The sequence below is a fragment of the Manduca sexta genome, unplaced genomic scaffold, assembly GCF_014839805.1.
Source record: "Manduca sexta isolate Smith_Timp_Sample1 unplaced genomic scaffold, JHU_Msex_v1.0 HiC_scaffold_3512, whole genome shotgun sequence".
NCBI classification, from domain to species: Eukaryota; Metazoa; Arthropoda; class Insecta; order Lepidoptera; family Sphingidae; genus Manduca; species Manduca sexta.
This window is the reverse complement of record NW_023594589.1, coordinates 171-13,342: the sequence shown is the minus strand read 5'-3', so window position 1 is coordinate 13,342 and position 13,172 is coordinate 171. Positions and strand designations below refer to the sequence as shown.

Sequence of the window (13,172 nt, the reverse complement as noted above, 5' to 3'; positions counted from 1 at the left end):
TGGTTGTAATAAAACCGGCACCGATTTTGTCAAGTTCGATTTAATATCGATATGTCACGTGATATGCAGAACATCGATTGAATGTTATCGATGCGTAAGTCACTTTCTATTTCAGACAGTCGAAGTTGTCGCGAAGGAAACAATACAGTCACTACGTTGCATCGAAGCACAGGATTATTTTCTCATCTCTAACAATACATTATTTTAATTTCGATAACTCGTTTATAACATACACAAACATGCACGTGTTAACATGCTCGATTATATTTCATTTGGCTACAACTATGCTACTCGTAAAACTGTTTAACGAATCCAATTAACTACCGCCTTTAATAGGCATATAATTTTTCAAAGTTCGGAGTTCTCTGATACATTTTCCACTAAAACGTAGGCCATATCCGGTGATGTACGAATTTAGTTTTGCAGCGTTAAAATGTCTCGTAATTAAAGCTCGCTCACATTGTGATCCATTTTAAAGCTCTAAGCTCTTTGTTCAGTGTGACCAGACTTTACCGATTACTACCATTTTAGTATATTGTATATATAATGTATGACATGACATCTAATTTCATCTACATATGTAATGAAGTCTTAGTCTATTAACTGATTCTACGGTAGAATCTTTCAGAAAATGTGGTCACACTGCGGAAGCTGTCTTAAGGAAACATTTTGAAGATTACATCTCAGTTAAACAATACGTGATATTTTACACGTGCCTGTACTTTTATACACAGCAAAATGATATGGAAGTATACAAGTCGTGATATGATATTAATGAAGATTGTACTAATAAGATATGTACTTAAACGATAAAAGTTAAGTATCGACAATTTTGGTACGTTTTGTTAAATATATATAATTATAAATGCTCGTTACGTTTTGTCTTTTTCGTTGGATGGCATCGTTCTGGCAACACTACCGCCGTTCGTGGGGGGAAAAACGTAAATAGTAGAAAATCTGTCAGGGTTGCCATACTACGAAAAATAGGGAATGGAAGGAGACGGATCGACTCAATCACGACACGTACTGCAACAATGGCATGCCCTTATTAATACAATAAGCGTTGCATACGTTCATCGTTTGTTCGAACTCGCGGCTAATGTGAACTAAATGTAGAGCTGGGATGACATAACTATAGCAATATGAATAGCAAATATTTGTATAGATTCAGAAAAGTATAAAATAGTAGAAAATCTTACTAAATTACATAGGAAGCATGCTGACTACCAAGAAATGTAGATCGCCCTGTTGCAAGGTAGCATTTGAACATTACTCTTCCATTATTCTTTTACATACAAACTGTTCAAACATTTAAGACAAGAGTAATACTTATTTACTTTTTACCTTTTTCGATAAAATACTTGATGGAAATTGAGCAGTTTACTATGGATCAGGCCAAACCAGCTCTCTGTCGCGTGTTGTGTTAGTCCCACACAGCCGTCACCTCACAGGCTTCTACTCTTTAAGTGCCCCCTCGTTAGCCCGGTTAGCGTGGAATTGGAATGTTAGGGCTTATGTATAATAAGGTCGCTTGCTGACTAGACTATTTTTGGTGAAATAGCTGAGAGCAGCCTATGGTCTTGTGTTTGGTTAAGTTTTTTATAACCTGGCATGAAAAGCGATTTTTTGTGGTCACTATCTCTAATTTCATAAATGGTCATTAATTCTTGATTTTATATTAGAGGATTTACGGATTTGAATCGGGCAACGTACGGCTTCGAGATTTTACTGTAAACATGGTCACTCCCATTTGGGATATACACCACGTCACTCGAGCGCAGTGGTTATAGCATAATATAACTGTAATTTCAATAAAAACATTATCACTTAACCACTTTTATGAGTAGGGTTTGGTACACCATATTGTGGCGACTTTAGGTGATACTATAAAGATATTTTTATCTATATTATCACCTAAAGCGGTTCACTTGGGTCTTGGACCCTCAAAAATAATTTTAAATAATGTGACTATTCCCCAAAACCCGTGACGTCAACAAGCGATCTAAGCCAAGACAGTCAATGTACAGTGCACTTGTTAGTGATGAGTCGAAAATTAGTAGAAAAGTGTGTAACAAACTTTTCCTTTCGAGTTTAAAGCATAGCATAATTTTACAACTGAATACCAGCTGTAATGGAATATATTAAAAAGCATTTTAGCTTAACAATTAATTATGTTACGTATTTCGATGTCTTTGCACACTTTTGCGTTGAACTTAAGATTCTAATTAGTTCTGAATTCGCCATATATGATCTTAAGTAATTAGAGATACTAACATGCACGACTATGTTAGATAATCTCATAAAATTTGAACAAACGAAATGCTGGGCAAGTTCTTTCGCCATTATTTAGCATTTTATAATTATCGTTTAGTAGAATTTTTAATGACATTAACTCAATGTTGCCTAGTAATTGATTTCTACCATTTAGTAAATAACAAGGAAAAGTTTGTTCTAAAGCAATACCATTGTAGCGGTCGACAGTGTTGTCAGAATCGTCTAGCGACCTGGTTACCACTGATGACAATGGTAATCACCACTGATGGCCATGGTCATCATTAGCGAAACCATGATAGTCATCACTGACACCATGGTGGTCGCTACTGGTGACCATAGTAATCATCACTGATAACCATGGCCATTATTAGTGATCACGTTGGCCGCCTTTAGCGCCCATGTTGACCACTAGTGATCGTGACGGTCACAGCGTCCAAGATGAGCACCGTTGGGTCACTCCTGGGCCGGCTTGCCGTTGGTGTACTGCGGCGGTGCGTGCGATTGGCTGGTTTCTTCCGTCATGACGGAGACCAGCTCCCCACTGCGCGGCCTAGGTCGTCTGGAATGTTAAAATGTCAATTAGAATATGTTGAATATTTTTATTATGTAACCTTTGATGCTGTATGTAGTCCAGTGATGTAGTGTAATTACTTTTATTTTTCAAGTACCTACAATAAGTCTATAAAAAACTAGATGATTTGAGGTTAATGAACGATGATGTCTTTTTTAAATGAACCTATTTTTTCTGTGTTGGGCTAATTAATATTTACCTCAAGGTATGCGTCCTGGTATGGTTTGCAAAAACAACAGTTTGTTATTATTAGGTTGATATCAAACAACACAAGCCAAACTCATGCAGAAACGATGAAAAACAACGATGAAACGAATCAAGTAACTCTACTAGAAAATAAGCAACAATACTGGCTGTGTGTCAATCGATCTAACCAACGATTACTAAAAAACAGCATAAAGCAATTTTAATATCACGTGTTAAAACAATAAAAATGTCAGAAAAACAACACCAAATAAAACGAAACTATTTTTTCATAAAAAAAACAACAAGCGGATCTAGAAAAACAACAAAAACTCTGTTTGCGGGGCTAGTCCGGCTGACCTGCGCAGTGCATGAGCGAGTGCACGGAGTGCGGCGGCGGCGGCGGCCGCTCCAGCGCCTCGCGCTCGGCGCCCGCCCAGCGACCGCCGCCATCTTGCCGACCAACACAACCATCAAATGCCGGAATCTCATAGGTTTACATGCTATAGACTTAGTGTTCATTTCATTTCATTCCTAACCATTTAAATTTATAAACAAATTCGTTTATGGCAAGACAAGCCTTTTTTAAATCGTCGTAGGTAATAACTATTTTATTGATAATATTATAATCATCTAAAGCTTCCTAAGTTCTCCCTTTCACTTCATTTTATTCTATACTATAATCGTAGCTATGTGGGCTGTAGAGACTATCCTTTTCACAATCAGAAGTGTTGGACCACGCTGTGATGCAGGTTGGTGTATCTAACTTTATTACCAATCATTTTGCCAGTATATTTATACTTATAAAGTTAGCTTCAAAACCGAAGATATTAGTAGTATCCTATACATCCATTGCCTTTCTATACGACTATTATATCATATAGATAGGTATTATTCGCATCATAGTTATATATCAGCTACCGCTTTACTTCTATCCTCATCTATCAGTTATATTATAATCGCATGTGTCACTAATTATATCAGGTAATGTACTTACTGGTCTGCGATTCGTGGTAGAGCCCGTTGTGCATCTTGGCGGGCGAGTCGGTGGCGAGCTGCGAGGCGGTGACGGAGCGCGTCTGCAGCGTGCCCGTGCGCGCCGGCGGCGAGCCCTGCGCCGGCTGACACATTACCATTAGTAATATTATGTGAATGGGAGTCGCCATGGTTTCTATAGAATAGTCTATTGAATATGATTGGTGGACGTTGAAAGAGTCTAGAAGATAAATTTTACATAAAAAACCCCGCTTCCGGTGTAATTATTTTTACATAATATCAATTTATTTTCTTTTTAGTCTTTCATCGAGAGCATCACTTAAAGAATTGCCTAAAGATATTTTTCATAAAATTTCCTGTCCTCCAATTCAACCAATCATCGATTTATTGTAACATAACAAAGCCACGATTTGCGCAAACTACTTATGTAGTGTTACCTCATCGAGCAGCCGCCGCAGTCTCTGCAGCTGAGCCTCGAGCTGCCGGTTGTGTTCCTCGAGGATCTGCATGCGCGCCTCGAGCCGGCCCTTGTGCTGCCGCAGCAGGCGCGCCTCCGCCATCATGTCCTGAGAATAATCATACAATTGCTTACACATAGTCCCGAACTCTAATGAACATAAATTAAAAGCCCTATGATTGGATTTCTCGCAACACCCAGACCAGAAGTATTTTCAGATTACAAATATTATAAGCTTTAATTCATGACTAAAATGCTTGTAATATACTGTTAAAACACATATCGTAAAAGCAAGTCAAGAGTCAGCAAAACAAATGGAGACGAGATCATAGGAACTTATATAAGTTATGGAGGCAAAAGACCAAGTTTGTGATCTCATTTTATAACATAACAACTCCGTCAAACTAGTCTGTACGTGTTAAACAACTGGCTACTATTATTTACCTGATCAGCCGGTGCGTTCCTGTTGTCAGTGAGTCCGTGCTGCTCCTCTGGAGTGGATCCTGGCGTCTGCTTGGCTTTCAGGCGCTCATACTCCGCTTGGAGACTGGCGTTCTCCTCTTCCAGTTCCCTAATCATTCAAAATACTATTAGGCTGGCGATAATTTTTAGGGTTAAATTAGGTTTAGCATTGGCCATTTTGTGGCTAAAGATGTAATTAGATTAAGTAGATGGGTAAATATTAAAATTTCAAATATCTTAATATATATTCTCAGATTTTTGTATTAAAAAGTATTTACTGCATAGTTCTGTCTAGTGCCGTTATCACTCCGCTATACTAGATTAAACAGTCGGTAATAATATCACCTAAGATATCCTTCATTTTTTTCAAAATTCATCTCCAGTATTTGGCGCCAATATATCTAGAAAGGACTTCAAATTGGTCTCCAATAATTTAAGCTAGAAATAAGACATACTAAATATGTTATGAGTGATATCAGGGAACAAGGAAAGAAGGAGATGCTACCGTATCATGGCCTCGAGTTCGTGTCGCTGCTCGCGGTGTATGATGGAGACGACCTGCACGGGCGAGCGCGGCGCCTCCTCGCTGTCGGCGGCGCCGTTCAGCGACGCGCAGTACTGCGCGATCAGCTGGTGCTCCTCGTCACTGTGGAGTGAGGGCTTGTATTACAAAGGTGTAGAGTATGAAATTGGTCGCATGGGCAATTTATAATGTATTGATTTTTCTTAAATAAATTAATTAATATCTGTCAAAAACAAGACACGGTTCACAGTTTCCTAAATATTAAGTAGAGCAAACTTATATAGTCCCAGTATCTAGTTGATAAAATTTTCTTATTCAAAAATATGCTGGAACAGTGAGCCGCCCGCGCCCGCCGCGCCTGCGCCGTGCTGCGGACTAGTATGTGTGTGTGTGTACCTGTCCGGCGTGTTGTCGGCGGCGCCGAGCTCGACCTGCGCGAGGCGGGAGGCGTAGAGCTCGAGGCGCGAGTGCATGTCGTCCGAGCGCGCGCCCGCGCCCGCGCCCGCCGCGCCTGCGCCGTGCTGCGGGGACTAGTATGTGTGTGTGTGTACCTGTCCGGCGTGTTGTCGGCGGCGCCGAGCTCGACCTGCGCGAGGCGGGAGGCGTAGAGCTCGAGGCGCGAGTGCATGTCGTCCGAGCGCGCCCGCGCCGCCCGCGCCCGCCGCGCCTGCGCCGTGCTGCGGGGACTAGTATGTGTGTGTGTGTACCTGTCCGGCGTGTTGTCGGCGGCGCCGAGCTCGACCTGCGCGAGGCGGGAGGCGTAGAGCTCGAGGCGCGAGTGCATGTCGTCCGAGCGCGCGCCCGCGCCCCCGCCCCCCGCGCCTGCGCCGTGCTGCGGGGACTAGTATGTGTGTGTGTGTACCTGTCCGGCGTGTTGTCGGCGGCGCCGAGCTCGACCTGCGCGAGGCGGGAGGCGTAGAGCTCGAGGCGCGAGTGCATGTCGTCCGAGCGCGCGCCCGCCACGCCGCGCGCCCGCCGCGCCTGCGCCGTGCTGCGGGGACTAGTATGTGTGTGTGTGTACCTGTCCGGCGTGTTGTCGGCGGCGCCGAGCTCGACCTGCGCGAGGCGGGAGGCGTAGAGCTCGAGGCGCGAGTGCATGTCGTCCGAGCGCGCGCCCGCGCCGCCCGCGCCCGCCGCGCCTGCGCCGTGCTGCGGGGACTAGTATGTGTGTGTGTGTACCTGTCCGGCGTGTTGTCGGCGGCGCCGAGCTCGACCTGCGCGAGGCGGGAGGCGTAGAGCTCGAGGCGCGAGTGCATGTCGTCCGAGCGCGCGCCCGCCGCGCCTGCGCCGTGCTGCGGGGACTAGTATGTGTGTGTGTGTACCTGTCCGGCGTGTTGTCGGCGGCGCCGAGCTCGACCTGCGCGAGGCGGGAGGCGTAGAGCTCGAGGCGCGAGTGCATGTCGTCCGAGCGCGCCCGCGCCGCCCGCGCCCGCCGCGCCTGCGCCGTGCTGCGGGGACTAGTATGTGTGTGTGTGTACCTGTCCGGCGTGTTGTCGGCGGCGCCGAGCTCGACCTGCGCGAGGCGGGAGGCGTAGAGCTCGAGGCGCGAGTGCATGTCGTCCGAGCGCGCGCCCGCGCCGCCCGCGCCCGCCGCGCCTGCGCCGTGCTGCGGGGACTAGTATGTGTGTGTGTGTACCTGTCCGGCGTGTTGTCGGCGGCGCCGAGCTCGACCTGCGCGAGGCGGGAGGCGTAGAGCTCGAGGCGCGAGTGCATGTCGTCCGAGCGCGCGCCCGCGCCGCCCGCGCCCGCCGCGCCTGCGCCGTGCTGCGGGGACGGGGCGGGGGACTCCAGCGCGTCTCCTGAGGGGGGGGGGGTAAGTACCACATTTTATTTCAGACTAGCTTCCGCTCGCAGCTTCGCCCGCGTGGATTTCGGACTTCAAAATGGAGCCGGTCGCGAACGTTCGAGAATGTTCGTTTTACGAAGCTACTCGCTAGGTGATTCGCTAGCCTCTAGGTGCCAAGCAAGCCGCCTGCCTGTGCGTTCGCGACCTTATATATATACAAAAATAATCCTTATAGCATGATTCAGTATTCACGCATGATGGCTTATTATTAGCGTATTTCATGTATAATTTTGGTGTTTCTATACCGATTTCTACGATTCTTTTTTATGGAATATTTAATAATGTTAACTTTTTTAATTAGGGATGACTAAGAGTGTTATAAACGTAAGAGTAGACAAATATAATGAGAAAGCTTCGAATTGCTAAGCTATCGGGAGTTGTACACGTGTTATTGTGAGTCAACCATAAAAGATAGACATATGCTGTCGTGGGATATTTTTTACATAATTTTAAGGAGAACATTTCCGTCATACATGATTTCTGTGTAGCTTTAACCATTAAGCTTGCACACGCGACGGAAGCTTAAAAATGGAGTAACTTCTCCCGTTTTCCCAACATTTCCCTTCACTGCTCTGCTCCTATTAATTGTAGCGTGATGAAAAGTATACTATAACCAGCACAGGAGTATGACAAATAATTGTACCAAGTTTCGTTAAAATCCGTCGAGTAGTTTTTGTTTCTATAACGGTTATACAGACAGACAGACAGACAGACAGACAGACAGACAGACAAAAATTTTACTAATTGCATTTTTGGCATCAGTATCGATCCCTAATCACCCCCTGATAGTTATTTTGGAAATATATTTCATGTACAGAATTGACCTCTCTACAGATTTATTATAAGTATAGATTAAAGAGAAGATTCTATCGTGTCATGTTGAGAAATTCGGGAATCAAAAAAAAACCCCAGTCATTCATTTTCAATTCCCATTCTTTTCCTATCACACCAGCAGTAGGTATATCCCTAAAGCGAAAACTAAACGAAAACATAGTATTGGACCACATGAAAATTTAAAAGTATGCACATCGCGTACAGGATAAAACTAAAAGATAAACACGATTTTGAAAGGTATATGTAGCTACATAACATCATAAAATTTCTTAAACAGAATATCACACTTACCTTCTAGAACAGTCTGTACGGGCAGATATCCCACTCGTGGATGTTTCTTGAAGTACCTCGCCGACTTGAACTTGTTGCGCAAGGCTCGCGTGAAGTCGCGCACGTCCTCACCAGACGTTGTCTATAAATATAATACAATTCATTTCTGTATATTCACATGAATAAAAAAATATCAACATGGGCTAGGAAAGTTTCTCTACAAACTTCGTTTTGATGAATAGGGAAGTGTGCTCGCTTTTTAATATTTTTCCTGTTTGGCAAAATTGACTCCAATAAGGCGTAGTGCTGCTCAAGTATTTTCGATTAATAAAAGTCCTTGATGTTACGGTGGTGAGATTACCAGGTATTATGACGTTATACTCACAGCTGTGCAGTACTCCTGCATGGGATGCGTGAGCTTGTGGTTCTTCGCCTTGCGTCCGTTGAAGAAGCACTTCTGGCACATGTCGAAGTTGAAGCACTTGAGGCATCGGTATCTGGAATGATGATACTAGTTGTTAATTCACAATTATTAAAATACTGAAAGGTGTAGAGTATAGATTGTTACCCACCATATGTAAACAACATATATTTTAATTTTTTACTATCGCCATTATCAATATCACCATCAGTCCTAACAAAAGTATTTTTATACTCCAGATATTTTCTTTTATTTTGTTAATAGTGGTAGTTAATCTAATACGGAAAATACATAGATAGCAGCTACTGAAAGAGGTCAAAAATTTTTTCGGTCCATCAGTTTCTGTTTAAATTATGTTGGGAAATAAATTTTCAATAGCTGCTTTGGTTATTGGGAATCCTATATAATTAGTTACCTGAAGCCGACGATGGGATACTCCTTGCAGATATTACACTTGGCTTGATGCCTGGCGCTTTCAGCAGCAGCGAGGCGGTGCAGCACCGGCAGCCACACCATGGACTGCGGCTCCTTCTGCAGCCACTGCAAGAAGTGGAACGCTTCGATGTGCTGCAGCTGTCCATCCGCGTCGCGTTCCAGGGTCTTCTCTTTTGATTCTTCTTTCTCTTTCTCTTTTCTGCTGTTTTGATAAATTAAAAAAATGTTAAAACTAAATATGTTTATGACATTGCCATTAGTATTAGGTCTCCTTATTCTAAGGTTAAATTAACTTTCTAGAGTTGTCTTCAATAGTTGGTAGATGACAACACAGAATTTGGTGGCTCTCGACCTATTCAACACAGCTTTTGCTCAATATTTACTATTAGCATAAAATATTTTAGTGAGGGTATCTGTAACATTTTTGCTATAAAAACACTGAACGGTTGGTAGACCGAGTTAGTTGGTTGTTGACAGGCGTACCGGTCGGTTGCTTGGTGGAATATTTGTGAAAGTATTTCTGAGGTCAGTGATATTTCTTTTAATTTTTTAATTAAAATCGAATCAGTTCTCTTACACATCATATTTTCAAAGGGCATATCGTTGACTGATAAGACCGATAATTCTAATTTAACCTCCCAGGCTGTTTTAAGGATAGTCCTGGAAATTGCATTTTCCCTGCATCATTATCAGTTAAATTATCTCACCAGGCTTTCTATCCAGCGTGGCGGTCCGTGGTGGCTCTCTGGCGGCCGACGCCTGCTCGAAGCAGCTGCGGACGGAGGGCTCGATGTTGGAGCCTCCGAACGCCGCCACCTCCTAGCTGTCGTGGCACCTGGACAGGAAAACAGATTATAAGATTTCGGTTCGCAAAGAACTTCAAACCTTTTAAAACCTACATTAAATTGATCTCCATTTCAGAACTAGAAAAAGGAATTTTCTACCAAACAGACGAAGAATAGAAAATCGGACTGCAGACTAACTTGTATTATCTTACCTGTATACAATCGTGCAAGAGCAGGCCAAGTTTCCTTTGGTCCGCTCGACACGACGGGTCTGCTATCAGTCGGAATAGATATCTGGAAATAATTATTGGTCATTTAAAATCTTCATATGCCATCTAGAATTACTACATTATTTTATATGTAAGTCAGTTTTCAAATGTTATGAGTTTGGATGTAGAAGGGTATTTCTAAAACTATTGATCTAATATAATAATGTCTTTGTACTGTATCCAACGTGCTGTCTTAGGATAGGACTCATATCCTAGTACTATTCCTATCATAGGAGTTATATGCGGACTGAGACGCGAACTAATAAGATGTATCTAAATGAGAGAATCTATCTATATATCTGACAGATTTGTTGAGACACGCTACTAAGAAGACCTCAACGACTTTCTTCTTCACTAGTACTAAACAACTTATGAGAGATAATAATTCACCTATACTTCTCCTCGAGATGTCCCTTGCAGAGCAGCACCAGGCCAACTTTGAAGCTGAGCACGCGGATCTGGCCGGTGCGCTGGCTGTCGTACACATTCAGTAGCCAGTTGATGGACAGGTCCAGGCAGAGTGGTACGTTCACTAGGCTTGGATTTTCTGCCGCTATCACCTGGTGGAAGAAAAAGTACTATAGAAATCTGGAAATTTCTGTAGGTAGGTTAAGACTAACGAAATGAAATAAAGAAATTACATTTTTTAACACTAATAACCTTCAACAACCTCCTTGTAAAATGCAGTTTTCATAAGCCAAAATTTAAATATTTATCTATCAACAGTTGAAGAGACAAGAATAAATCTTGACGTTATTTAGAAACTTTTGCAAAGCTTACTCTTATTAACACAATCTAATTAAGTCATGTTATCAAGTATATACCTTCTATCCTTCCTAGAATAATAACCCTATAAAGCCGTTACTAACCTCGTATAAAGAAGTGAGCACGGTGATCATATCGGGGATGTCGATGAGGCGGTCGTTCTGCGCGCGCAGGCCGTGCGAGTCGAACGCCTCCAGCGCCGCCGGCAGCTGCAGCATGTGCACTGGAACGAGGGAGAAGGATTGAGAATAGAGTTTGGAATTGGTGAATTCGATGTGGTGTTGAGGATGTCGGGAAAGGTATGCTGTAGTTTAAAATTTTCTTGTTTTTACAATTGAGCAATCAAACGAGCAAATTGTTGCTCTCTCTGGCTACAAATTACAATGTTCTGGTGCTGAGGAATTTTTGTGACAACACTTTAATCACAGTTTTTTATTCACGTTTGGAATATGTGAACTATTTTTGGCCTATCATTTTGTTAAATTGGTTTAGCCTTCTATATAAGTCAGTTGTTTTGTTTTACAATCATTTTTAGTATTAGGTACACGAAATATAATTGTATTAATGAACATTGTTTGTTTGACAATTTACCATAATACAAAAATTCACCAATATCGATACAAAATACAAATAGACTTACTGCATAACGCCTTCGCACAAGCTCTTAGTTTGAGCGCGGTGCGGTACGCGGAGAAGCGCACCTCGTTGAGGTCTGCCAGCGAGTTCATTAGCTCAATCATCTTCGGGTGGTCCCAGTGCGTCGTCTCCAACTCATGACTAGTAGAATATTATGATTTCTTATGTTTACGCGAATGTTAGACATTGAAATAAAAACTAAAACTATTTAAACGGATTTTATCGCGGTTTTTTTATATTATTATTTCTCCCGACGTTTCGAAGACTTTGCAGCCTTCATGGTCACGGGGACTGAGGTGTTGTTCATCCGTAAAGTCAAAGTTACAATATCTACCTACATTTTTCAAATATACAACTTTTTAAAAATTTTTATCTGTTGACGGTCCGATCTACGCAGAATGAGCTCACAGTGTCTTGAGGTCTGGCAGCCGGTCTGTTGGATCCGATTTAATTAAATGTAGAACAGGATCCCAGGCTTGTGCAAGCTTCCAACCATCTTCCCTATTGAAATTTGGGTGTTTTTAATTTCAATAGCCTCGCGAATCATCCTAAGGCAGGAATCGGTGTTCTTTGGCAAGGATTTGTGGCTTGTCTAATCGCAAATAATGATTGGAGCCTCCTTCAGAATGTTCAGCGACTGCAGACTTCGTAGAGCGTCGGTGTTTCACGTCAGCTATATGTTCTTTTACGCGGGTCCCTATATTTCTTTTTGTTTGTCCTATATAAGAGGCCACAGTTGCAGTCTATCTTGTATACACCCGGTTCTTGTAGAGGTATATGGCACTTGACAGGTGGTAAAATTGACTAATCTACGGTACGTAGATGATACTTTCACAATTTTACCATCGGACAAAGTATCTGCATTTTTAAATCACCTTAACTCCATCAATAATAAAATCCAATTCACTATGGAGTTAGAACACAACAAATCTCTTGCTTTCTTGGATGTTTTAGTCATTCGTAATCCTGATCAGACCTTAAGTCATACTGTGTATCGGAAACAGACCCATACTGATAAATATCTGAACGGTGAATCTCACCACCATCCAAAACAGTTAGCTACCGTGGGCAAATCATTGTTTCAGAGAGCACGAGGAATCTGTGACGAGAAACACCTGGCCGCTGAGCTACAACATGTCAAGCAAGTACTGCGAGACAACAAGCTCCAAATTCCACGCCGCCGTCACAGAGACCGAGTGAAACCAGCCACAGTTGAACGTGTTCCGGTTGTACTACCATATGTGAGAGGAGTCACCGACAAGATTGGCTACATCCTGAAGCGTGCTTCAATAAAACCTATTTCAAGCCGCCTAAGAAGATTAGTCAATTTTACCACCTGTCAAGTGCCATATACCTCTGCAAGAACCTGGTGTATACAAGATAGACTGCAACTGTGGCCTCTGTTATATAGGACAAACAAGAAGAAATATAGGGACCCGCGTAAA

At 42.8% G+C, this 13,172-nt stretch overlaps 1 protein-coding gene across 1 annotated transcript; it reads right to left on the bottom strand.

Moving 5' to 3' along the window:
- Window positions 1-3,030: 3,030 nt before the first annotated feature.
- On the bottom strand, window positions 3,031-11,873 carry LOC119193011 (dystrophin-like; the record flags this gene model as incomplete). Its single annotated transcript, XM_037446720.1, is given in 17 exon segments — window positions 3,031-3,059; window positions 3,389-3,481; window positions 4,026-4,149; window positions 4,462-4,590; window positions 4,926-5,052; window positions 5,449-5,589; window positions 7,103-7,265; window positions 8,438-8,558; window positions 8,802-8,913; window positions 9,253-9,474; window positions 9,908-9,932; window positions 9,980-10,089; window positions 10,091-10,107; window positions 10,270-10,351; window positions 10,717-10,886; window positions 11,196-11,314; window positions 11,732-11,873. Coding segments are annotated over 17 exon segments (1,911 nt in total), but the record flags the coding sequence as incomplete, so codon positions are not given.
- Window positions 11,874-13,172: the final 1,299 nt, after the last annotated feature.